Below are 27,929 nucleotides of genomic sequence, written 5' to 3'. Positions count from 1 at the left end.
GTACACATTTCTGAATACACTGGCAGCATAAATTATATGGCCCATATGGTCCCAATCAAATCAACAAAACAACTTCTGCATTCGTTCTTAGTAAAGATGGGGAAACTTCAGTTATGGTTTGTATACAAATCTGACCATTCAGATGCTTATGTGAAGCTTTACTGACTCTCTCTCACTTAGAAGCTGTACTTAAACTCTCAATGTGCATCACCCTAGGAATATGTTCATAAAAGCCAAAAATCATAAATCAAATCAAATCTAAATCAAATCAAATAAAAAAAATCAATAAATCAAAGAGCCGCTGTAAATTTGTTCAACACGAACACATTTTCCGGAAAAAAATAATTTGGTAAGTGACCGATCATCAGAGAAGCAATATGAAACCCTGTTAGAAGAGTTACATTACACTACTGCTGAGCCAAATTCAGCCTTCGGATGGGTATGCAACTACTTTGAAGTCAGTGATAGCCATGCAATGCAACAAAGCACAGAATCTGGCTCATAATGGGCCAGGCCTGTAAAAGGACCACACAAGCCTCAAAGTCAGCAAAGCTGATCCTGTTCTGCTGTGTGTGGCACATCCCAGCTGCCAAGAAGCCACAGAGGGATACTCTCCCTCCCTCATCAGTGACAGCCCTCTCTACAACATTGCACAGAAAGATCTGAGAACACTCTGCTACAGCGAATGGAGGATTCTCCGACAGAGAAGCATCTTTATCAAGCCCATTTACTGAGTTAAGTATAGGACCTACATATACAGTTTCAAATCTGATGGTGACAGTGGCATGGTAATAATGCCAATCACTGAGATATTCCTCTGCATTTTTGCACAGATCTTCCGTCTCTATCATCACATACAAAATTCATGTTAACAGATGCTTGGGTTATTTACAAATATGAGTGGTCAGAATATAGATAATTTCCTTTCTAGCTTTTTTTGTTGAAAAAACAAAGCACATTAAAACAAGTCATTTCCTGGGCACATATGCTAGATCTTAGACTGAGCCAGTGAATACACTTGTAGGCTATACAACCTAGTTCCATTTTTTTTATGATGCAAAATGAAAAAAGACATGTCAAGTGAGTATTTGCTAATCTGAAGTGTTTTCTTGGTTTAAGTAAATTCCATTTACTGTGGAAATCTCATTCTCGCTGAAGCTCATTGTGCTAATCCAGGCACAAATAACAGAGCAATACCTCAAAAACAACGAGAGTACTGTAGCACCTTAAAGACTAATAAATTTCTGCAGGCATAAGCTTTCATGGGCTGCAACCCACTTCATCAGAGAAATACCTGGTAATGCTCGCAAGTTTGCCATAATCAGTGCAAAGGGGCTCAGCAGGGATTGGAGTATTATCAGTAATTATTTACCATCACACATATAGAAACATAAAGGTACATGGGCCTACATTTTCAAAAAATGGTTAGTGATTCTCTGTGTCCAGCTTGAGACACCTGAATTTTTAAAAAGTTTTGAGCAACTGCCCTCTGAAAATCAGACCCTGTTAAGCTGTCTCAAGTTGGGTACCTGAAAATTGCTAACCACTGTGGAAGAGTTAGGCCATGATGCTCTTACAAAACACAAAGTTAGACAGTTCCCATTCAAAGATCTTAATCAGGAGATTAAGGCAGGATGCAGAGAGAAGAAAGCAGAAGTCATGAATTTTGAGAGTGCAGAGGAAAGTGAGGCAACACAGTACTAAATTTGGGTTGGGTTCATGGATGGAGAAGGAAGATTCAAGACAACGTCTTGTTGTGACAATCATTTAGCTCATGCTTAATATGGACCCCTGCTCTTCTGTCCCAAGGGATTTTATGAGTTATGCTTGACCTGGGCAGTGCTGGATTTCAACAAATGGCAGAATATTCTTTTTCGTGTAATAATATGAATAAAAATAGCTGAGTGGTACAGCTCCCTACTTTAAATCAAAACAAAAGTTTGCTTCTGACAAAAGACAGGATCCTCATCTAGTATTATTTGGTACTTCAGTTGAAGTCATCTCCCTATACATTTAAAATTAGAGATACTCACAACTCCATAGTTTGGTAACAAAATGAGAATATAATTGCTCACATGTCCCATGCAAAGATCACCTGCTAGTTCAATTTTATTCTCGTATTACATTTGATAAACTAAAGCTAAGTGTTTTATCTGCTTTAAAACACCGCTGTGTAAAAACACAATCAACATAGACCATTACGTAATATCTGAGAAACGAGACAGCGCTTGCTCTGCATGGCAGTAGGAGAAAAGCTATGGGACAGATTTTTTAAAACTGCAGGCGCATGTCTGTGCATAGAACATTGAATATATGACTCTGCATCTAATCAGCGAACATGATTGCTGTGATTGCACTGTTCACAATTACCCTACGGGCATACACAACAGCAGTAACTGTGCATGCATTTTGAACATGCAAATGCATCAATTCAATTTTTAAAATGAGACCCAATTTGTCTGGAAACCAGCTCTGAACTTCTGTATTGAAAACCTAATTTGAACCCTTCAGTAGAAAGAGGGTTAAAGTTTCAACAGGTTGCGAGTTAACATAATCTTTACAAGCATAGGCATATACCCTTCTTACAAATACTTTCACCTCTTCCTGAGAAAGGGCCCTGTTAATCAATCAGTCTTCCAAACACCTGCATGCTCAGCCACTGTCTCCCTCAGTTAAATTGACACCATTTGCATATATTTTGTGATAATGTAAGGTAACAAGGATACACAATACCCACAGCCTTGAAAACCTATCTGAGTCTGGGGAATTTGTGCTGAAGGTCAAAAACAAACATGAAACTAAGCCCTCTATCCTGTCTCTGAAAGCTAGGAGCAAAACAACCATTTTCAGGACCAATTACTAGTTAACTACCTAATACAGATTTGACCCTTGAAAATGTGCCAATTGCCTTAGATAACTTAAGTCAATATTTGCAGCTGGATAACCTCAAGGTTTGCAGTATTAAAGGTATTACTCTACAATGAAGTATAGGCAAGTAGGAGAGGCATACTGGAGATAATGAGCTACCTTAGGCATTTATTTTACTTGCTAAGTGTTTAAAAGGGCCACTATTATTGCTATAAATGAGAGTAATAGTTTATTTTTCAATGTTAAAATCTTGCTAGGTTTGAGAGAGAATAATTAAGACATTAAACTGTAAATGTGCTCTTAACTTATCTATAGGGCTAAAGTATTGCTGAACATATGCTATATAAAATTGCCCATTGTTTACTGTATTATAGAGCTATTATGAATGCAGCAGGTTGTTGATGGAGGTCTAGGTTGGACATTAGGAAAAAGTTTTTTACTAGGAGGGTGGTGAAGCACTGGAATGGGTTACCTAGAGAGGTGGTGGAATCTCCATCCTTAGAGGTTTTTAAACTGAGGCTTGACAAAGCCCTGGTTGGGATGATATAGCTGAGGTTAGTCCTGCTTTGGGCAGGGGGTTGGACTAGATGACCTCCTGAGGTCCCTTCCAACTCGAATATTCTATGATTCTATGAATCACACTTACTTTTGGAATATGGACATGAAATGGAAGTAGTGCCTATATGATGTATTCTCTGCAAAATGTATAAGAAACACAATCCTGGAGGGGTTACTAAATGGCCACAAGATGTCCTCATTTTTATACAAACTTCCAGAGGGATAACAGTACAGCTAGCTGGCAGTTGGTAGTGCCATACCACCCCAAGTTAATACCTATGAAAGAGGACCAAAATTTTCTAGCAGGGAATCTGGTTGCATTTTTCAGAAGGAAATTCAATACTGCACCTCACTGCAATTGCTAGAGGGCTGTGCTCTATATCAGAGTCTTGATATGAATACTCCTGGAAATGCTTTCTCACTGAACTTTCAGGAAATCTGTTCCCTGACCTGTGAAAGGTCCCCTGTCTTTGGCAGTGATCCAGCAAGAGAGATTTCATGCCTGAAATTTTGCTGGACTCTGGCCAGCTGGTCTAATAAAATTTCACTTGCTTTGTTGGATCAGGGGTGCCCCAAAATACACTGCTCCAACTCTGTGAACAATGAAATCTCATAACTCTTGAGATCTGAAGGCAGCCAACAGCCTAACAGATTGATAGGGCTGCTGAGAGACTGAGATGGATTTCATAAAAGGTAGGAACCTATTCAGTGATTAGGGAGACAGAGTGGAGACAATTAACTATGCTACTGAAAGAAGATTTTTACCAAAATCAGCTCTCTATACATCACACAAATACAGTGGAATCAACTTAATTTGAACTCTGATAAGGAGAAACATCATTTATAGAGAAGCAGAATGAAAGTTCCTCGTTGTCTTAAGGCATTGCAATGCGCAAACAGGAATTCAGATTATAGTAAATGGTGAAAATAAAAGGCCCTATGGTATGAGGGTCCCAAAGTAAAAGGAGTCCCAGTTTAGTAAGCTCAGCCAAATCTCTTGAGAACTGGTTACAACACAGTCAGCTGACTGGTGACCTAACAACCTCTCTCAGCTTTATCTCCTTTACCTGAGTATCAGTACAGATCTGAAGAAGAACTCTGTGTAGCTTGAAAGCTTGTCTCTTTCACCAACAAAGGTTGGTCCAATAGGAGGTATTACCCTCACCCACCTTCTTTCTAATATCCCTCACTCAACTTTCCCAACTTTGGAGGCTGGGCACCCCTCTTAGTACAGAGGTCCCTTTATATCTCTTTTCCTTAATTCTCTATTATGTATCGAAGACTTTAGAAAGAAAAATTATTTAAAATTAACTGAACTCCGCAAATAGAAGGAAAATCAGTGTCATCTGGAGTTTATCATAGCACCTACATTCTACAATGAGGGCAGCTATACAAATATAAAATAGTCATTCTTGAAAAAGGTCCTCTCAAATTGTATTTGGAAAGAGGCCCCTTTGAATTATATTTTTACTTTATTGCTGATAAATCACAGGGTATCTTTAAAAAGAAATATAGTACAAGAAATATGGTACAAACTTCTATTTTCCAGGTACTGGCTCAGCAATTTTTTCTTTTTATGCCACTGCACAGTGTGAAATTAACAAGGAGTACTGGCTTCAGATGACATATGAAAGGGCAACTGGTGGGCAAAAATGAAAGCTTTCTGGGGGTGGAGGTTTTGTGCTAGGCTGGAGAAAGATTAAGATTTTGTGAGGTAAATTCCAGTAAAGCTCCAGAGATGCGTGACTCCAATAAGCATGACTTTTGTAACCGGGGTGTTTAACAATCTGAGAACCATGTTAACAGAACATAAATTTAATATTAATTTCCCCTCTCATTTAGACTGAAATTACATCAGACATTCACATTTTACTTTAAAAAAAAAAAACTATGTGGTTAGCTTTAGGAACACACAGCTGAAAACAGCTACAGTGTATGATTTAAAACTAAGGGGCTATGTTTTAAAAGTGTCACATGGACCGGCTCCTGATGTCTGTTAATGGGATTTGTACTCATGGCTCCTGATCACTATGTTAAAAATACCTCCAAGACTGAAAATTTACATTGGCATACCTCTCCCTCAAGGCCTCGAGAGATGTAGCTAGCATGATGGAGATGATGCTAGGTCAACAGAAGGAAGAATTTTCCCATCGATTTCGCCACTGCCTCTTGGGGAGATGGATTAACTCCTAGGACAGGAGAACCCCTCTTCTTGATGTAACAAGTGCCTATACTGCAGTGATGCAGCTGTGTCACTGCAGTGTTTTAAGTGTAGACATTGCCATAGGCTGGTCGACACTAGAAAATTAGGCCAGTTTAACTATGTTGGCCAAGGGTTTGATAAATTCAGTCCCGAGAGACACTGTGAGGCCGATCTAAGTCCCCACGTAGACCGTGCTAGATCGGTGGAAGAATTCTTTTGTTGATCTAGCTACTGCCTCTCAGGGAGATGGATTACCTACAGTAACAGGAGAATCACTTCCATCGGTATCGGTTGTGCCTACACTGAAACATGACAGCGGCGCAGCTGGTGCCTCTAGTGTTTTAAGTATAGACGAGCCCTGAAACTTCACATTACACTGCTAATGAGGTGTTAGCTTGGTGGTAGGTTTTATGTCTAGCTAGCTGGGATGCTTATACCAGCCAATTGAATCATGTTTTTAAGGTGGACACTTTTGTGTTTTCTAATCATCTGCAATGTTTCAGTTGCTGATTACAAGTCCTCTGCTGTGAAAGTTGGCATATGAAAACCATTGGCTATCCTTAAGCATTAACAGGAAATGCCTGATTCACACAGAGGAGAACCTGCAAATTGGTGGCAGAGAGTGAAGTTTTAAACCCTTAAAACAAAATACCATGCAATAGTGGTTAAAAATGCTGCTTCTAGATACAACGTCAGGACTTGCAGGATGAGATGAAATTGGGAAAGAAAAATACTATCCATATCCAAGGCTTTTATCAAAATTTTGGTGATTTAAAATTTGACAGGTCTTGAAACTGCAGGCTGTGCAGAGTAGTGTTGAACTAAGAAGCAATTGTGTTTTAAAATAGCTTCTATCAGCATCTTGAACAACCTTGAAGATTCCTCACAACCTGCCCTTTTATAACACTTCTCCTTGAAAAGTAGCCCAGTACTGTTAAAATACCAGACTCCCTTTAACCTCCCCAGATTGAACTACATACCTAACTGGAATGTCCACTTGCAGCCATATACCTACGTCCCAGTTCTACAATTATTGCATACAAAATACTCCATTGCATTTTGATGAAAGCATAAAAGCTGTAGGAGCTTAACATTGAATAGCAAAATCTTCAGTATCTCCTTTCCCTACAGAAGCAGAACTGTTCCACATATACAGGGAAAACAGAACAACAGAGTTGAAATTCACCACACCAATCTGACAGCAACATTTTCCCCTCATGTTGCTACATGAAAGGCAAAGCATATAGACATCTCAGGCTAGATTGGAGGGCTAGTGGCTAAATAATGGCCCAAAGGGCCAGTGCATTCAACTACTCCGAGGAGAAGCACAATTTCTCTAATGCTGCTCTTTATGCACAGGAGGAGAACAATTTGCTCCATTCATTAGAATAAATTACATTGCTCCATGTCCCCAATGTGTTGGCCTCATTCTGGAGGCCAGGCCCAAGGGAGAACATGCCCCTGCCCCTTCTTGGAGTTTTGCTTCCCAGGAGAGGTAGCAGTGTCTGCACTTCACTGACTGTAGCAACAACTGCTATTGAGAGTGGCCTGTGCACAGATGCACATATGGGAGAAGAGGCAAATGCATCTTGCTCACCCCATCAGAGAGACCGACAAGGGCACCTCATACACTTGCAACATTCTGAGAAGAATCCAAGATGATGAAGGAGGAGAAGTTTATCAGGAATCTGTAATCCAAACTACAAAAGGAAGGAAGACCACAAAAAGGAAACCAGTATTTAAAACTCCACCTTAAGAACAAAATAGCATTTCCCATTTACAATGTAAGCACCAATACAAATCATTTTTACAAGTCTCAAAGGATTTAATTAAACATTTTATACATACCCCAAAGGCGACTTCCTATAATGTGTGTGTGTGTATACATATAATCTCTTCATTTGTACATAAGACATGGCTTGTACTTTTTGATAACTAGTCAGAGTTCAGCTATGTTTCAGACACAAATGATTAAGACAATTATTGGCCTAAATTTTCAAACTTGAATGAAACAGGTTAAGCACCTAAATCTATATTTAGGCACCTAAATAAAAATGGTCTGATTTTCAGAGCAGCTGAGCTCCCATCACTTCCATTTAATTTTACAACTGCTTGTTTTAAAGGTGCCTAAAGAGATTTAGACGCCAAACTTGAGACTCCCAAGTTTTAAAATATTGACTACTGTACATGACACCCCTCTCCCCTGAATATCTGAAATACGAGCTGTTCCAGCCACCTGCAGGTGCTGTTGATCGAGTCCTCTGGACACTGGTAATTGCAGTGACACTGCAGTGGCTTCTGGGGAGGAGCAGGTGCTGTACTGTCACCATCTTCCTTTCTGTTCTCTAAGTTCAACTTTCCAGAACTCCGCAAATACATTTTGCCTGGACTATTGGCTACAAAAGAAAGAAGAAATGTAAGTTTCAAAGTAGGAGGGAGGGGATGGAAGACTCTGAACACGTCTCAATTTTTTTTTTTTACCCTAAAAAATTTTAGCCAGTTCATTGTTTTGCATTGGAGAATGTAGTGCAGTTTTAAGATGAAAGGTGACTCTGTAATGTCATTGTGGGGTTTTATGTTTATTGTGTCTCAAGGACTCCATATCAAATTTGCTAATTTTATAAATTTTCTAACAAATCATCCATACAACCTCAAGTGGGAGCGGAGAATCAAACTTTCATGAATCATTACCAGTAGCAGATTCTGTAGGCCGAAATCCGACCTTGGTTACACCTTAGCAATTTCCTTGTCTTTATACTTTTCTCTCAGCTGCAGGGCAAACTATATTCAGTGTGATTTCACAGTTGTAACAGGGGGCAAGGCTTGGTCCAGTAATTTTAGTAATAGTTTATTAAATGGCAAGAATTCAACATCCTCTCCCAAAACTATGTTGCCACTTCAATTAAAAAAAAAAAGTTAAAAACTCAACTTATTTTTGTCACTAAAGTAAGCAAATATTACTTTGAATATAAGTGCCAGTTTTATATAGAAACTATAAAGTAGGAATGCACTTTAGGATGAACAATTCCAAGCCTTAAGGAGGTTATTAGTCCCTTCTCAAACCAGCAAATATGAGGTGATTTAGGGCTCGTCTTCTTGGAAGGTGGGTTCATACGACTTTCTCTCTCTTTTTTTCAGTACTACTTACGCAGCACTTAAAACTAATGTATACTAGAATTTCAGTCTCAAGGACAAAAAATTAGCTTGGCTCTAAAATCATCGGCAGTTTCTCCCTTTTCATTTTGCCCCCACTTCACCTCTTTCAAATGTCATCCAGAGCCAGCTCTCCCAAACTGTGGGGCTTTGCCAGCATCTGGATAAACCCCAAAATTTTTGTCTTACTTGTTTATTTACAATCTTTAAAAACAATTTGCATTTTCATATTTTGATTCCCAGCCTGTTTCTCCAGATCCAACTAAACTCTTTTTCTCATGCATCCAGCAGATCTGCAGAAATGAGCATAGTTTCTTCTTCAGTGACTATTCCTAACCACTTACAGCTGAGATGTAATTGAGGACAGGCCAGGGAAACTAGCTTTCCTCCTCTGCTCCCTCCACTGGTGCCCAGCCCGTGTGGAGCTGCTGGGCAAAAAAAAAAACTGGTGAGAAAGCAGTAGTGGTGGCAGAAAGCAGCTGCCTCAGCACTTTGATGGCAAGGTGGTGATAGGGCCAGAATGGGATAGCAGAGGCTGAAGAGGTGAAAGGTTAGAGAGACAGGAACTATGGGTTATCCCCTTAGCCTTTTTCCCTTTTAGCCCCACTCTCCTCATGGGATTCACAGGGTGCTCTCAGGTTTCAGACTGGATGAATTTCTCTGAATTTGGATAAGCTCTGCACGCAGAGTTTAGCTTTTCCATCTCAATGAAACCTGTCCAGATAACATCTCTCATGACTGTACAAGCTTTAGTATTCTCTTAATTCATTAATAGGTGATACAAATGAACATTGTCTCCAGCAAATTTGGAAAAAGAGGTGTGAGCTCGTCAGCTTTGATAAAAGTGTGACCTGAGAGAAAAGTGCCTGAGAACCACTGATCTAGAGTGAAAACTATTAGATTTCAGGAGATAATAGCCCTTCCATTCCAATTTCACCTCCACTGACCATGGCAGAAAATATCAAACTATCCCCATCATGAAAAAGATTTGAATAATACCATCAATGTAATGCATATGAAATATGAACAAAAGCCCACAGAATGTACATTATAAAGCACATAGAATATACATTAATAGGCTGATCTTGGGAGGAGCTCAACACCCCCACATCCCACTGAAACCCATGAGAGTTTTGAAGACTCAGCACTTCTGAAAGTCAAACCGAAAACTCACTGTGAAGCATCCATAACAAAACATTTGCATTTGCTGCACAATATGTCTGGCTTCCCTGCAGCCCCCATAGTTGCTTTTATTTATTTTTTAATCGTAGCAAAAATCAGAAATTAAAATTAATTTATAGAAAGAATTCACTGCATCTGATATATTCTCTACTTTCCCATAGCTATGATTAATTATAAGTATTTTTAAAATAAATTGTATTTGCATTAGGATCTGCTTCTATTTCTCTAAAAGGATTACAGTTGTATTTATTATATTTTTAAATCCAGCCTATGTGCAACAAATTAACATCAATAGATGTTCACTTTGTGAGTCACTGGAACACAGATTTTTAAATGAAGTCCTTTTTCAACAAGCAGGTTTTGTGACTATATAACATTGTTATTTGTGGATAAGGAATGAACTTTTTAAAATGTTCTAGTCCAATATTTTCAGACATCTGGCTCATGGGGAAGCAAAGCTAAATAAAAATATGAACAGTAATACTGAGTGAAAACACTCTGCTCTGTTTTAATCAACCATGACATTTTCTGGATGTAATCAAATCTATTTACTAGCCAGCCGGCCTTTTCTATGGCAAAAATGATAAAACTGTAACATTCTAAATCTAACCTAAATAATGAGGCTGGAACAATTAAATATTATCTCTCTTCTGAAGCTATCAAATTTAGACAAGTAATTGCCTTTTACACTATAAATGCAACTAGCTGTCTTTCCTTTCTCACAAATATCTGAAGACAGTGCACTGGGCAGAGACTGGGGTGCAGACATCAATACACAGTGTAACATCAGTCAGTTCTGATCTAGAACAGCTACCGTAGAATTCACAGTGAATCCAGCATCCACCTGCATCCATGCATTCTTTGGATGTTTGTTTCGAGGTGGGCCTGAGACACAAAGAAAGGATCTGAAATCCAAACCATCCCAAAATTCACAGGCATATGAATTCAGAGTTTTGGTTTGGCCTCCCAGAAGAGGGACAAGACCAAGGAGCCCATCTACACTGCCGAAGTTTGAGGATCGGCACACAGATCTGGGGTTTTGGTTTGGACTCATCTTTCATTTCAAATCAGACCAAAACCCTCTGCAGTTTAATGGCCAATAACTGAAGTTAAATATGCTTAAAGTGACCAGAGAAGTTTAAGAATAAATCGGTCCTGATCCATCAAAATGTCAGGGCTTCTGAAAGAAAGACTTTCTCCCTCCAGTCTCTCTTTCCTTCCAGTCTCCACCTTCTTGGCTGTTAGCAAGAAGGATACTACAGTCTTAGTTCTTAAGAAGAAGAGACTGTTCATTCTCCCTATCTCTTGGGTTAAGACTCCTCCTCCTCTCAGCATGACTGCAGAGTACTCAGAGACTCCTCTTACTTTTCCCACTCAACTGGAGTTGAGTGTCAGTACTGGCTTCTTTCCCAGCTCCTATTTGATGTTGGTGAGGTCCCCAGCATCACTTGCCTGCTGCTTATTACATGAAGTCTATTGGTTCCAAATCGCCACCAGGTCTTCGTGCACAGGTGGTGATCAGTTCTCCCTCTGCTTGCTCTCTATTGTGTGAGCTGAGCATCCACCCATTTACACAGTAGTGAAGTAGACAGGTATATAGTATAGCTTTCACATTTCTGATGGCAGATCCTTGTAGCCTCATGCTTTGTGGTTCCAAATTTGGAGGCTTCTATAGATTGGGCCCCATATTACCATGCTCCAAGGATCTTGCCTCACTTCACCATTGAGATTGCTGTTGAATGATGCAACATCCAATAAAGTTAGCAGGACACCTAATTGCTAAGGTGACTAGATGTATTGGAGGCTGCCTGGATTATAAGCAGATCAAGAGTCTTATTTTTAACCAATATATATTTAGCGTTTAAATATATCAATCGGATGGCCAACCCCTACTACCCAGAAATTTGCCACCATGCCATAATACATCTCTGTTGGCCTAGTGATTCTAGCTCTTTCTGCATCTGTGTTGGCCCCAGTGCAGTCTCCCTATTGCAGTGCTTCCCCATTGCATTTTGGGGGACTCAAAGGTGTATCTGTCAATATTCCCAGTTTGGCTAGAAGAACCTCAGGTTCTGAAATCCCTCCCAGGGAACTGTTGCCCTGGATTGTATTTTCTGGACTGTGTTGCACCAGGTAAACAGCTATTTTAACTCAACTGCTCCTCTCTTAGCTCTCCCATACTCGGCTGGTTGCCCCAATCTGCTGCAGGTAGCTGGCTACCGTCTTCTCACTCCTACTGAGCTGAGCACAGCTCGGCTCTAGCGACAGCTGCAGAGACTTAGTGGTGTCCAAAATGGAAGCTAGCTGCTTTTCAGCTGACAGGCAACCCGCAAAGACCAACAGAGGGGGCTGCTGAGCAACTGAAAGAGCAGCCTGCCTGTGGGCAGAGAGGTCAGTGGTATAAGCAAAGGAGGGGAAATCCATGAGGAGAGAACTAGGGAAAGCCACTGGGGCAGAGATGACAGAGCAAGCCAAGGGAAATGGAAATCCATAGTAGCAAGGGACAGGAGGAGATCACGTGGGAAAGAAAGGAGGAAAATTCTCTTTCATGAAAGGATTATTCCAAATAGCTGAAAGCCTGGTGGCCACTAGAGGACTGTATTTGCATTCTGGTAAATTTAGTTAATTTTTGTCTCTCTTTCCCCCCACCTCCTGCTAATAAGGAACTAACCTGAAATTCAGCAGAATGTGCATACACAGCTTTCCACTATCAGGAGACCACCACCACCCTCAGCTTATTTGGAGAATTGTCCCTGATAAATTTTTTTTCATATGTTAGCAACTATGAATGCAGTTTGTGTACACCGGTCTTGTGTACATTGGCCCAATCTGGAGTGCCGCAAACCTAATAAGCGCATATCCCAAGGTAGTCTTTGTGGGCATTGTGAGGGAGTCAGTGCAAACATCCAGAGGCAGAGGGAAAAGAGACTGGAAAACCATCCATGGGGGACCAATAGAGGGGGGAACATTTCATGGGAGGGCATCCTTCAGAATGACAAGTACTCCTAGCCCCAGGCTCCCTCTTGGACCTAAATAACAAACCCTCCAGCGCCTCTTTGAAATAAGCACTCCCATTTTGTCTCAGGAGTGAGATATCAGCTAAAAAGCATCAGTGCCTATGGAAAATAGTGGCACTACTCAGAAACAAAGGACAGTTTTATTGTTTCACGCAAATGAACAACTCCCTCCTCGTTTTCATTCCCCCTCCAACATGCGCCTCATCAGCCACGCTCACCATGGCAGAGCCGGACTGTGCAGCCACGCTTCAAAACTGGGATTTTCAGAAGGGCCTAAGCATTTCTCTGCAAGGGAAACCTGCCCCAGCCAGCGATGGCAGAACAAAGCACTCTCAGGAACTCCCCACCTGGCTGCTCTTCTTCCCGAATAATAGCGCCTCTTGCGACGCACTTCCGGACTAAGGTGATTGGGGACAAGGCACTCGTAGTCCAGACTAAGAGCATCCACACGGGGGTCACTGCATCACGGCCACAGAGCTTTAAATTCACCCCCATCTCCCTCCGGAATAACTGCCAAGGCTCGACAGGCCCGGGCCCCCCACTGATTTTCATCACCGCCGCCACGTGCCTCGGTTTCCCGCCCAGCTGCACAAAGGGGATCATAACCAGGCTCCCCATGGGCAGGGGCAGCTGTGTGTGTGTGTGTGTGTGTGTGTGTCCACACACGCGTTGGGCGTGCTGCGCCTGCTCCCTCCTCTCCCCACTTCCCAGCCGGAGCCGAGGGCCTGAGCCATGGGGCACCCCGGGGAGCTGGGCGCACCAGGACCCCACCCCCCAGAGCCCAGCCGGCCCCGGCCCAGCCTAGGGAAGCGGCCCTGCGCTGGGCCCCCGCCCCGCAGTGCGCTGCTCACCGCCGACACCGCCCCAGCCCCGCGCTGCAGGGGAGCCTGGCCGCAGCGCTGCCCGCGGAAGGGACCGAAGGCCCGGCCCGGCCCTGGTCACAGCGTCTCGCCTGGCCCCGAGCCGGCCGACAGCAACGGGCCCACGTGGCGCCCCGACCGTTGGTCACCCGGCCTCAGCGCGCGCAGCCACAGGCGGGCTCAGGGTCACTAACGGCCTCGCGCGAGCGCCCCCCACGCGCACGCCCCTCACCAGCGGGCCCCGCCCCTTCGCCAGCCTCGCCCTCACACCCGGCCTGCCCCGCCCACTCTTGCTCGCGCCTCGCCTGTCGCTGTGGCGGCCCCGCGCATGCGCAGAGCAGGGCAGGGCAGGGGGACGTTCGCAGGCGGGCTGGAGCTGGGCGGGGCCCGCCTGGTCCCGGAGCTCGCTGCTGGGCTGGCCGCGCTCTGCAGCTGGCGTTAGGCTGGGTGCAGGTGCCCACCCCGCCCTAGCGGGTGTCAGGGCTGCGCTGCAAAAGTACCGGGCTGGGACCTAGGCTGCCTCTTGGGCTGCAGCCGCGTCTGCACTTTGCACCTGCCCCACGCCGCAGGCTGCGCTTGCACCGTTGAGCTGCAGCCGCTCCTAGGCGGGATGGTGCGTTGTGCTGTGCTGTGCTGTGTAAACGCACTGCATGGTGCAGAACCCGCGCTGCTCTGCACTGCACGCTTCGATCTACCTGAGGCAGCTTATGTCAACCCCGTTATGTCAGCGTCTGCACTACAGCCTTCCTCCCACCCGTGTACGTGCCCTGCTCCACCAGCGTAACATCCCACCTCCAGGAGAGGCACAAGGCTTACCTTGGTGTAGTTAGGACAAGGCACCTATGCTGGTGTTGGCTGGCCTGTAAAGTTCACAGCAGGAGCCGTGACATTGACAAGGCTGCCTGGTTTGGGCATGGGAGAGGCAGAGACAGCTGGAGCCTGCTCCCCAAGGACAAGAAGCTGCCCTTGGTGGCTTCCCTTGTCTCCCAGCAAGGAACAGGGAGGGAAAGTCCCTGTGGTTTCCTTCATTCCCCATGGGGTGCGGGTGGGGGGGCAGCCGGGCTCCCAGTAGGGAGCTGCCACCAGAGATGTGAGACTGAGCACCCAGCTCCCCACTGTCCCTCGTAGGTCAGTGGATGCACTCATGGTGGGGACACACACCACAGACCAGAGAAGGTCTGCACATTTCTAATGTAGACATAGCCCTAGTCTTTCTCTGGTACTACCACATGCACTCACATTGCCAATAGTGGTATACTGGGCTTGAAACAAGTGCTGGGCAATTTGGTCAAACAGCACCCCAGCTTATTTTTTTAATGTATTATTATTTATTTTGCAGAAGAGTCCAGAGGCCCCAGTCAAGATCAGGGCCCTCTTTTGCTACCTGCTGTACAACCACATACCAAGGCACGGTCTCTGCCCCATACATTTACAATCTAAGACAAAAATGTGTGTTCACAACTAATATACTCCTCCCATTTGTAAAACACTGACTATGTGTGGGATGTTTTTCATTCTGTCACAGTTCTAGTTTTAGTCCCATTTAAATGTAGGATGTCTGAATAGTCAACTCAGGTAGTGTAAAAATACAGTACATCAGAAAATGAATTCTTCAAGGGAAGCTATTTTAAACACATAAAATGAAATTGAACAACTGTCAACCCCCCCCAACTTCGTTAGAAAATTATTTTTTAGTTGTGCCGCTTTCAAACTATACTGAAGTTTACATTTCTAAAGATGTAAAAACTTAATAGAAAATATAAATGACCTTTTTTCTACATGGATAACAGAATCTATGAATCTTGAAACTAAGTACATCAATTTCAAAAAGTACTGGCCATTTAAACAGAATCAGATGAAATAGTTCAGATTGACAGAAGAAGTGTTTTCAAATTAATTTGATCAGTAGACTCTGAGCCATGTTTATAGTAAAATCAGATCAATTTCTAAATACAAAATATTTTGAAGAGATTTATTAAAATGGAATATTGCAATGCAAGGTAAATTCAGACTAAAGGCACATAAACTTTGGTCCCACCTGGGTGTCAGTTTTAAAAAACTGCCAGAAAATTAACCTGCCTGCAAGTGTTTGCAGTACACTTTTTTCATCTTTACAAAATACATGCACCAGTTCCTGAACTAGCTAGACCAGTCTGCACATGCTCAGAAACCCACAACCATATTCCAAATCTTAATTACAAACTAAAGATGGCAATATATATTTAAATGCACATAAGTCATGTCAACTTCAAACACATCTACGAAAAATATTCAACCACAAACAAGACATTACTTAGTGCTGACATTTATATGATACGTCCCACAAGAGTGTGTACAAAAAGGTTAAGATTCCACAATGCTTTCCATTGGGGTTCAAAAAAAAAATCACAGAAATCACTTTTTTCTCCTTTAAGAAATTAATATGCTGTAACTGGTTAATTTTCTATAATGCCTACATTCATAACTGAATCTAGACCAGAATAATGAAATATAGAAGGCCATTTACAAAAATAAGTTAAAGTAGCAGAAATCAAGTATACTGTGTTTTAATCTTTCAAAATAATGCATCTTATCTGATTAAAATGAAAGGTACATGACAACCCAGTAAGTAACAAAAATAAGTTCCAAGCAGGCGAAACAAAAAACTTCACCTTTTTAACACACCCCTGCCTAAATATATTTCAATTCTCATGTAACACTGTGCCCCAGACAACCAACTTCATTTTACTAGTAAATGCAATTCTAGCAACTCTAGTTTTCCTTTTCAAGGCACATATGTCAACTAACTTGAAAAACTGTGGGTTTAACTTGAAACCCTTTTAAACAAAATGATGTTTCTCTAAACAGCTGAATAACCAACAGTTAATATCACTGCTTTTTTTTTAAACAACCAAGGAATGATAACAGCATGAAAGACAGAAGTCAAACTCTGGTCCCCACTTTCCTGAACCATCAATAGGTGATGACATTGAACAATGTGATACACCTTCATTTTTTTTATCTCCCATTTAAAATTGTTGATTTGGAGAAAGAAACTCTCAGATGGTGATTTTCTCCAAGATTGTAATAATCCAGATCTATCAAAGCCTGAATAGCTTCTTCCACTGTTGACATCTGAAGACGTGCCATCGTACGATCTCTGAAACAAAACAACAATATTATGAACTTAAACAATACTAAATAAGGGCCTAAAAGCCCTTCTCCCCTCTCCAGAAGAGTGTTTTTTTCAAGACATGCTGTTAAAATGTATGATGTCAATGTTAAAACATAAGGATTCAAGGAATACTTGCTTACTGAAAAAGTTTAAATGCTTTCACAGTGCCTCCAGTGTTAGCAAACAGTGTGCGTAGATCATCTTCTGCTACTGATGGTCTAGAAAAATGAAAAACAAAAAACATACAAGAATGAGTTATTAGTGGATCTGGTATTTTATGGCTAACGTGAATCCTTCTGCCTTATTGGCATATAGAACACTTACGGAATATTAGACAGGTGAAGAGTTGCAGATGGAGGGAATATATTCTGAAAATTTTTTGAGCCAGGTTTCTTAAAACGATGCAGAGGTGAATTACCAAAATCTTTAGTTAGCCTTTGGTCATCAAGTCCCTCATGAGGTAGCTGTACTGTCTGATACTTGGAAAGGGTAACTTGAATAATCTTTCCATACATTTTTTGTCCATTAAGATAACTCATGGCTGAAAAAGACAAATTTACTAAATGCAGTGTTACATTTCAAAACCCTGCAAAGATGGCATATTCTTTCATTAAATAACTGATTTCAGTCAACACAGCAAACTAGAAAAATAATTTCATTTCAAAGTTAGTTTGTAAGGTTTTCAAAACTGCACTGCTATGTTTAGCCATGTATTCAGTAAATGAAACATGCAAAGATAACCCTATTTTACATTATTTGAATTTTCCAAATAATTTATTTCAAATGAAAAAGATTACCATGACACTAACCAACACACGTCACTACCTACTATTATGACAAAATTTCTATTCTGATTTAATTATCTTTTTTTTTGCGTGTGCTATTGTGCTGGCATGTGATGGTGTAGTAGCAAATTGATGTAGAATTTGGAGCCAATGCTTAGTTTAAAAATAAACAACACCATTCTCCTCCAACAACACTATTATTCTGTTCATATAAAGCAGCATCTACACATACACTTTTTGGAATACAAAATGAGTTGATGTAATAAGTTTTCATCTTTCATGGACCGTTTGGGATCTGAGAAAAACTAGAATAAAAGTAGACTGAAATATGTACATGTTCATTTGAATTTACACAGCATGATTTCAAATACTTAAATTTACAGATTTAAATGAGGCATAAACAAAATCTAATCTCACCCAGCTGTGACTGGTTCCCATCTGCCATCTGTATAAGAGCACTGTCTTTCTGATTGTATAAAATCTTCACACGCTGCACATCCCCATAAACACCTTTTCAGAGTCAGAGGTAATCCAAAAGAAAAATTAATTAAGTATAATCAACTAAACAGCACATTTTGACATATCAATGAAACATTCAGACATCAACAAGATCACTCATTCAATCTGTACATTCACACAAATGAATAAAGAAGATCAAGATTTTGAATAGTGAATTTTTAAAAGAATAAATTTTCGATAAACCCTCCAAAGCTATGTGAAGGATATTAAATGAAAGACCGTGTAAAATATATTAGCATGCATTAAAAAAAAAATCTTGTGTCTATGGAGAGTTTTTAACAGCAAAAGAAAAATAGCAAAAGTTTTACTATTCAACTTTAAGCCAAAAGTGCTAGCTACAAATAAGAATTAAGGTGAAACAAAAATTTAATCAATAAAAGTATAGTGCTAAAAATAACATACCGAAGAGGGTAAACAGACTTTGGGGTGTGACCATCTTTAGAAGGAGAGAAGAGCAAGAGCGGAGATGAACAGATCATCCATAACAAAGGGTGGTTCCCGCAGAATGGTGAGGTGGTCATGGATCAAGGCGGTTAATTGGGGCAAGTTGGTCCAAGGAACACATTTTGTTCAAGCACAGAAGCATGAACATAGGGAATGAAGACAGGGAACATAGACAAGGACAAGGAAAATAAAGGATAAGACAGGGGAGGGCATGGGAATTTGGGGAAAGACAAGGAAAGGGAAGGTGAACACAAAGGGAGAAGGATGCAATGGGGAAGGGAAACAGCAATGCAGAAGAAAAAAGTGGGGAACAAAAAAATAAAATATTAGGTCAGTACATAGGAAAGGCAGGAATTTGGTCAGAAAATGGTTGGTTTATGTACTGTACAAGAAAAAACTAAGTAAAATGTAGTCACCCAAGACAAATATGGGTAAAGTACATCCATATCAAAAAATAAATTACATTTCATCTCAACATGAAAAAAAGCATGCAATAGAAATTTTAAACTCTGAAATTTAACTGCATAAGCATGGCTGGGTATGAAATGCAGGCAAAAATCTTTCAAAATGGCACTCTGATCCAAACATTTTAACATGGAAGACTGTGAATGAGAAAATAGTAACAAATGATAAATAAGCTTAAGTAATCATATTAACAGAGGCCAGTTAAAAATGAAACAAGTATTGCAACTAGACAAACTGGTACATCAAACTTCCCACATTTCAAACCAGCTTTCACAGCAATCAAAATAAATGTACAAAACAGTAAAAATGCAAAACTAAATAAAACCCCTTAGATTTTAGAGTTAGCAAGAAAGATACAGTATTAAGGAGAAATTTTTTTTGAAGACAAATGAATTAATTTTGAAGACAAATGAGTATCATAGAATCATAGAATATTAGAGTTGGAAGGGACCTCAGGAGGTCATCTAGTCCAACCCCCTGCTCAAAGCAGGACTAACCTCAGCTATATCATCCCAGCCAGGGCTTTGTCAAGCCTCAGCTTAAAAACCTCTAAAGATGGAGATTCCACCACCTCCCTAGGTAACCCATTCCAGTGCTTCACCACCCTCCTAGTGAAAAACTTTTTCCTAATGTCCAACCTAGACCGCCCCTCCTGCAACTTGAGACCGTTGCTCCTTGTTCTGTCATCTACTACCATTGAGAACAGCCTAGCCCCATCCTCCCTGGAAGCCCCTTTCAGGTAGTTAAAGGCCGCTATCAAATCCCCCCTCATTCTTCTCTTTTGCAGACTAAACAAGCCCAGTTCCCTCAGCCTCTCCTCATAAGTCCTGTGCTCCAGCCCCCTAATCATTTTGGTTGCCCTCCGCTGTACTCTCTCCAACTAGTCCACATCCTTTTTGTAGTGGGGGGCCCAAAACTGGACACAATATTCTAAATGTGGCCTCACCAATGCCGAATAGAGGGGAATAATCACTTCCCGTGATCTGCTGGCAATGCCCCTTCTAATGCAGCCCAACATGCTATTAGCCTTCTTGACAACCAGGGCACACTGCTGACTCATATCCAGCTTTTTATCCACGGTTACCCCCAGGTCCTTTTCTGCAGAACTGCTGCCTAGCTCATCAGCCCCCAGTCTGTAGCTGTGCGTGGGATTCTTCCTTCTTAAGTGGAGGACTCTGCACTTTTCTTTGTTGAACCTCATGAGATTTCTTTTGGCCCAATCCTCCAGTTTGTTTAGGTCCTCCTGTATCCTATCCCTACCTTCTAGGGTATCTACCACTCCCCCCAGCTTAGTGTCATCCGCAAACTTGCTGAGGGTGCAATCTACCCCATCCTCCAGATCATTAATAAGATGTTGAACAAAACCGGCCCCAGGACCAACCCCTGGGGAACTCCGCTTGTGACCGGTTGCCAGCTAGACATGGAGCCACTGATCACTACTCGTTGAGCCCTATGCTCTAGCCAGTTCTCTATCTACTTTATAGTCCATTCATCCAACCCATACTTCTTTAACTTGCTGACAAGAATACTGTGAGAGACAGTATCAAAAGCTTTGCTAAAGTCAAGGTATATCACATCCACCGCCTTCCCTACATCCACAGAGCCAGTCACCTCATCATAGAAAGCAATCAGGTTGGTCAGGCATGACTTTCCCTTGGTGAATCCGTGTTGACTGTTCCTGATCACCTTCCTCTCTTCCAAGTGCCTTAAAATGGATTCCTTAAGGACCTGCTCCATGATTTTTCCAGGGATTGAGGTGAGGCTGGCCGGTCTGTAGTTCCCTGGATCCTCTTTCCTCCCTTTTTTGAAGATGGGCACTATATTTGCTTTTTTCCAGTCCTCTGGGACCTCCCCCTGTTGCCACGAGCTTTCAAAGATAATAGCCAATGGCTCTGAAATCACCTCAGGCAACTCCCTCAGCACCCTCGGGTGCATTGCATCCGGCCCCATGGATTTGTGTATGTCCAATCCTTCTAAATAGTCTTGGACCTGTTCCTTCAGCACAGCGAGATGTTCGCCTCCTTCCCATTCTGTGCCACCCAGTACAGTAGTCTGTTTAAGGTCTCTTTAAAATACAGCCAGCTCTCTTGGGTTCCTTTCCCCCTCATATTAGCCTCCCAGGAAATCCTGCCCATCAGTTCCCTGAGGGAGTCAAAGTCCGCTTTTCTGAAGTCCATGGTCCGTATCCTGCTGTTCTCCTTTCTTCCTTTTGTCAGGACCCTGAACTCGACCATCTCATGGTCACTGCTGCCTAGGTTGCCACCCACTTCTACTTCCCCTACCAAATCTTCCCTGTTTGTTAGCAGCAGGTCAAGAGAAGCATGGCCCCTAGTTGGTTGCTCCAGCACTTGCACCAGGAAATTGTCTGCGACACTCTCCAAAAACTTCCTGGATTGTTTGTGCTCTGCTGTATTGCTCTTCCAGCAGATGTCAGGGTGATTGAAGTCTCCCATGAGAATCAGGCCCTGTGAACTGGAAACTTTCCCTAGTTGAGTAAAGAAAGCCTCATCTACCTCATCCTCCTGGTCTGGTGGTCTGTAACAGACACCCACCACAACATCACCCTTATTGTTCTTGCTTCTAAGCTTAACCCAGAGACACTCAACTGACTTATCTCCAGTTTCATACTGGAGCTCAGAGCAGTCATTGTGCTCTCTTACATACAGTGCAACTCCTCCACCCTTTCACCCCTGCCTGTCCTTCCTGAACAGCTTATACCCATCCATGACAGTGCTCCAATCGTGTGAGTTACTCCACCAAGTCTCAGTTATTCCAATCATGTTGTAGTTTTTTGACTGTGCCAGGATTTCCAGTTCCTCCTGCTTGTTTCCCAGGCTTCTTGCATTTGTGTACAGGCACTTGAGATAAGTAGCCGATTGGCCTACTTTCACAGTATGAATCGGGAGGCCTCCCCTGCTGCACCCTCCTCCTTCTGCTTCCTTGTGGTGTCCCTCTTCCCCATTTACCTTCGGGCTTAGGTTCCCGTCCCTTGTAGTTCACAGGAATTAAGATTTTAAAAATGCAGTGACATGTAAGCATGAAATGAAGCAACAAATACTTAGAAAAGAAACACACTTCTACTTTACACAAAATATAATCTACACATGTTGCTGTTTTTGTGAAAATATTTAAATTAAAAATTGAAAGCCAAACATGCAGTATTTACCATATTTTTCTTAGGATATTTTAGGTTGTTAGCTACCTAGGAAAACAAAAGTATTTAACTACATATATTTTCTATGGAAGTATACAGAATTACACAAAAAACAAGGAAAAATACTTTGATCTTAAAATATGCAAGTGAAAAGAGAGGCAAGTGCCAAAAAATGAAAACATTCACAAATGAAGTGTGGTTAAAAAAGAGAAAAAAAATAAGTTAATGGTTTCACTGACCTCTTCATTTAAATTGCTAACCAGGAGGACTGTATTGCCACCAGCTGAGACTCCAGGAAGCCTGAATCCAACTCCAGATCCACCAACATGAAGAGTTGAGTCATTTTCCTAAATGGTTTAGAAAGGTTTGAACTGTGCTTGGGCGGTGAGAAAGAACCGAGAGGGTCGGGGTGGTGCTGCCTCATACAGCCAGGGAAGGGGCTATGGCCACAAGACATGAGCGCTGCCCCTCTACAGGTACTGTTAGGCAAATTTCTCCAGCTCCCCCCGTGTGCTGGGCGCACACACATCTGAGTGGAATACTCGGCTGCATCTATTCAAAGAAGAACTATGTATTTTCTAATTATTGTTCTTGATCATTCCAAATAGAGTTGATGCATGTATCAGGCCTTTTAGAAGTTTCTAAAACACTTTACATCTATATTTATATGCATTTTTAATTTTTATTTATTTATTTATTTTTAAAGAAAGCCACATCAGTGTTCATTTCTCACTGAATGTCAGTGCTTCTCAAAATTCTTAGTAAGACCTATTTTTCTGTACGTCCCAGCAACCAATCATGACTAAAGAAGCTCTAATTAAAGACTTTAATGCAGGAGAATAATGGTGGAAATTTTCACAGCTGATTAAGTTTTATTACTTTTTTGGAAAAAAATATGTAGGAAATAAGAGTATAACTCATATTAAACCAATATGTAATTAATAAGTCATTCTATAAAATACAAATTATCTTCCATACAAATACGGAAGCCACATTCAAATACGGTATCAAAATATAGGTCAGATGACAGTCCAGTTGACTGATGCCTGTCTAATTACACTTAATTTTTATAACTAGTTGAAGCAATTATGCATTGAAATGTTCCTGTAAGCAAAGAATGAGCTCATTTTAAATTCTCATTTAGACTGATAGCACAGTGAATATCAACAATGAAAAATTACTCTCCTGAAAGTCTGCTTTTTAAAATATTATTTCACAGAATTCTCACTCTTGGGTCTTCTGCTCCCAGCACAAGACAGGGCAGAATTCCCCAAAGTTCAAAACTTTTGAATCCTCAGAGGCTGTAGTGGTAGCAGCAGGACTATCCAACCTAATCCCTTCTCACTGATCATGGTCCAACCAACTGCCATTACCTCAGTTCCTAGAATCTTCTGGTCATTTCTCTAATTGTGGAGGATAAATCAGGATCCCCCAAACTAGTCACAATTTTAAAAATGAACCACAAAAAACTGCTAAAACTTTTTCTTAAAAATACCCCAATGATTTAGATATACTATATTTGTCCATTCTTTAGAACGTTATTATCCCCATAGGATTTTCACTCCGACTCAAAGGATGTCTCAAAATAAAAGAATCAATACTGTAACAGGCAGTGCACAGAAAGAGACAAGCAACCAATACTCAAGCTTTCAAAAACTGGCCAATTCAAATATGAGAAGCCTGAAGAGAAACAAAACTGAGAGAGGGTGCCAGAGTTTGGGCATTGGCTCCATAGCACTGACGGACCAAACAGAAACTTCAACCACTGGAATTGAATCTAGGCAGCAATGCTTTGTGTGATGGCTGCTGCCATTTGGCTGCTTTGCATATGTCAAATAAAAAAAAAATTCAGACTGGCATCAGAAACTGCCCTGCTTCCCATTGTACAAACTGAAAGAACTGGGCTGCAGGCCTGTCAGGTGATAGCAGTAGGCAATACAATCTGCCAGCCATTTAGATACGGTACTTCTTGTCATAGAAATTTTGTCCGCTACACGAAGAATCCCCAAACCCTTCTAATGTTGGTTTGGGGAGAAAGACCTCACTAAAACAGACATGCAAATACAGAAAAAAGGTCCAGGAGGATAATTGGTTCAACAGGGAAGAATCCAGTCACCATCTTTGGAAAAAGTCTTAGATGAGTTAGTTATACCAAGTTTGCGGACGACACTAAGCTGGGGGGAGTGGTAGATACCCTGGAGGGTAGGGATAGGATACAGAATGACCTAAACAAACTGGAGGATTGGGCCAAAAGAAATCTAATGAGGTTCAACAAGGACAAGTGCAGAGTCCTCCACTTAGGAAGGAAGAATCCCATGCACAGCTATAGATTGGGGACCGACGAGCTGGGCAGCAGCTCTGCAGAAAAGGACCTGGGGGTAACGGTGGATAAAAAGCTGGATATGAGTCAGCAGTGTGCCCTGGTTGTCAAGAAGGCTAATGGCATATTGGGCTGCATTAGGAGGGGCATTGCCAGCAGGTCACGGGAAGTGATTATTCCCCTCTATTCGGCATTGGTGAGGCCCCATTTAGAATATTGTGTCCAGTTTTGGGCCCCCCACTACAAAAAGGATGTGGACAAGTTAGAGAGAGTGCAGCGGAGGGCAACCAAAATGATTAGGGGGCTGGGGCACAGGACTTATGAGGAGAGGCTGAGGGAACTGGGCTTGTTTAGTCTGCAAAAGAGAAGAGTGAGGGGGGATTTGATAGCGGCCTTTAACTACCTGAAAGGGGCTTCCAGGGAGGATGGGGCTAGGCTGTTCTCGGTGGTGGCAGATGACAGAACAAGGAGCAACGGTCTCAAGTTGCAGGGCGGGAGGTCTAGGTTGGACATTAGGAAAAAGTTTTTTACTAGGAGGGTGGTGAAGCACTGGAATGGGTTACCTAGGGAGGTGGTGGAATCTCCATCCTTAGAGGTTTTTAAGCTGAGGCTTGACAAAGCCCTGGCTGGGATGATATAGCTGAGGTTAGTCCTGCTTTGAGCAGGGGGTTGGACTAGATGACCTCCTGAGGTCCCTTCCAACTCTAATATTCTATGATTCTATGATTCTAAATGTGACATAAGGTAGATCCAGTCATTACAGCTGAAAGCTTACCTTACCCTATAAAAAATAAAAATCTTGAGCTCAGAGGTAGCAAGGTGGCTCAAAATGAACGATCATTAGCTATGTCCAAACTTCAGTAACATACCACAAAATGGGGGAGGTCTCAAATGTGTCAAGCCTCGTATGAATCTGATGACTATGGCCTGCAGATAGATTTACCTTCAACTGGTTTACAGTAGACAAAAATAGTTGTCAAATTAAGAGAAATGCAATTAGTCTTTAATCCAGAAAGATATACAACGGTAGACAGGCAATTATGGAGGACATTTAAAAGCATCCATCTGTGCCTGTTTGTCTTTTCAACCTAGAACTGTAAATCCTTCTGACACCACCTGAAAGAGTAAGAATAACTTGAAGCTCATAACTCAAGAATATTGTACTTCAGGAGTTCCTTTTTGCCAGCAGTGAGGAACTCAAAGAACAAGATGACCTGATTCTAAATGATCACTTGTGGACACAATTATTTGACTGACCACCTGCAGCAGACATGAAAACTGTAATGCGCATAGAAAAGTGTAGGGCACTTTCAAGAATACTGAAACCTTGACACTTCTGAGGTTGGCCAGGATCTTTGCTGAAACTGCTGGAGAGCAGAGGTACAGATGGATAAACATACAGAAGCCTTCACATTCACTGCATGGAGATGGCATCCTGGCATATATGGTCATCTACTGGTACCATATGGAGAATATGGATATGCTATTCGTTGATCCAGGGATTACTTGTAGCACATGTTCTTCTCCAGGAAAATGGGAAATTCAAGACAAAGCCTGGGTCCGACTCCTCGTCCGAGGAGCGGTGTCTATGGGCTTTCTCCTGTGCTGGGGGCACGGACTGCACCCCTGCTGACACAGTGGATTGGGGCCCTGGCCCCATCTGGATGCCCCATGGGGCCCAATAAGGCCATTGCTGCGGCCTGACTCCAGCGACCGGGTTCCACGTCAGGGATTGTGCGATGCGGGGTCTTTGTGTGGTGACCGGGTTTCGCGCCGCTTCGGTGCAGGCGAATCCCTCGGTGCAGAGTCCTCCGATGGTGACTGGGTTCTTCACCGCCTCGGTGCGGGTGAACTCCTCAGTGCCGGGTATGTGGAGCAGGAACTGTCTGAGCGTCACCTGGTGGACCTCGAACGGTGCTGCCTCTTGACCTGCGCTGCCTCCAGTGCCGGGGACCGATGTTGGCGCCGAGAGGGAGACTCCACATCCCGAGTCGAAGCAGGCCGGCTCGACGCCGCCAACCTGGAGCGACTGCTGGGGAAGCGTCCTCACTCTACCCCCGGTGGCCGTCTGGCGGGAGATCTTCCATCCCGTACCGGGGATCTCCACCACCCTTCAGGGGGACCCAACATGGGCTTGCCACAGGACACCGGCCCCTTCTCCCTTGGCGGAGGGGGGCGGGCAGAAGTGGCGTAGGAAAGGCCAACAAGGCTCTTGCTGCCAGAAAAGCCTCTGGTGTCGATGGCGTCAGCAGGGGCACTCTGCCACTTCCAGGAGTCGGGGGAGGCTCCCTGCTTGGAGATGCAGGCACCGGAGAAGACTCGACGGGTCGTGGCTGATGCATCTCCGCACTCAAACCTGTCCATATCGACAGCGCAGGGGAGTGTCCGCGCTCTGCACGCTGCCTCTTCTTCTTTGGCACCGGGGATGTTGCTCGGTGCCGAGTTGATCCCGGTGCCAGTGGTGCGCTCTGCACCAAGGTGACGCTCAGTGCCCAGGTGGAGCGGGACGGCTCGGATGCCGGGCGGAGCGCTGCCTCCATGAGCAGGGCTTTTAACCGGATCTCTCGGTCCTTCCGGGTCCGCGGTTTAAAAGCCCTGCAGATCTTACATTTATCCTTCCTGTGTTCTTCCCTCAGGGACTTAAGGCACCGGTCGTGGGGGTCGCTGAGCGGAAAAGCCTTCCCGCAGGAGGCACACAGCTTAAACCCAGGCAACCAGGGCATGGCCCGGCCACCCTAAGTCCCTCAGGAACTTCTTATCTAACTACACTTAACCACTACTTAAAACTAACTAAAGTACTTCGGATAACAAAGAGTTCAAACAAGGGGAACGGCACTTGCAGAGAGCAAGGCTAATTCCAGCAACCGTCACGGGCGGAAAGAAGGAACTGAGGGGGTGTAAGGCTAGCAGCGCCTCATATAACGTAGCATGCGCGTGGGACTCCAGGAGGCACCAGAGCCGGCCCTATGCGGTCTGCTAAGGGGAAAGAAGTTCCAGGAACCGTGCACGGTGGCGTGCACTCACCTATAGTGAAATGGACATGAGGAATCACTCGAAGAAGAATTGGTTATTCTTTGTGAATGTGATTATCTTCAATACAGCACCAAATGTAGAGAATATCTGTTAGAAACAACAAAAGGCTATATGTACACAAATCATTACCAATTATATAAACTAAAGTTACAAAGACAACTGGCTTACTTGGTAAAGAACACCAAGGGTTACAGGGTAGAACATGTTGTCAATA

General features: G+C 42.8%; 2 protein-coding genes across 2 annotated transcripts in view; both read right to left on the bottom strand.

Annotated features, from left to right (window-relative positions):
- The window catches only part of LOC137151534 (bone morphogenetic protein receptor type-1B-like), a 46,912-nt gene extending 32,969 nt beyond the window's left edge, over nucleotides 1-13,943 (bottom strand). The window contains exons 1-3 of the mRNA XM_067545789.1: nucleotides 13,833-13,943; nucleotides 9,127-9,207; nucleotides 7,866-8,025 (exon numbers count right to left, since the gene is read on the bottom strand). Coding sequence (XP_067401890.1) covers nucleotides 7,866-8,008 — 143 coding nt within the window. The 5' untranslated portion in view covers nucleotides 8,009-8,025; nucleotides 9,127-9,207; nucleotides 13,833-13,943. The remainder of the gene's footprint in view (nucleotides 1-7,865; nucleotides 8,026-9,126; nucleotides 9,208-13,832) is intronic.
- Nucleotides 13,944-15,966: 2,023 nt separating this feature from the next.
- LOC137151535 (polypyrimidine tract-binding protein 2-like) lies at nucleotides 15,967-27,925 on the bottom strand. The gene is made up of 6 exons (XM_067545790.1): nucleotides 27,884-27,925; nucleotides 18,702-18,735; nucleotides 18,198-18,290; nucleotides 17,320-17,536; nucleotides 17,136-17,213; nucleotides 15,967-16,980 (listed from the first exon to the last, which is right to left on the bottom strand). Exons 1-6 carry the CDS (start codon nucleotides 27,917-27,919, stop codon nucleotides 16,839-16,841), a joined length of 600 nt encoding a protein of 199 aa, XP_067401891.1. The 5' UTR covers nucleotides 27,920-27,925; the 3' UTR covers nucleotides 15,967-16,838.
- Between the last annotated feature and the right edge of the window lie 4 nt (nucleotides 27,926-27,929).

The sequence above is a fragment of the Emydura macquarii genome, unplaced genomic scaffold, assembly GCF_026122565.2.
Source record: "Emydura macquarii macquarii isolate MOO-44397 ecotype Brisbane River unplaced genomic scaffold, CSIRO-AGI_Emac_v2 contig_1107, whole genome shotgun sequence".
NCBI classification, from domain to species: Eukaryota; Metazoa; Chordata; order Testudines; family Chelidae; genus Emydura; species Emydura macquarii.
Note: the sequence above shows the minus strand (reverse complement) of the source record. Positions and strands in the feature narration are given on the sequence as shown.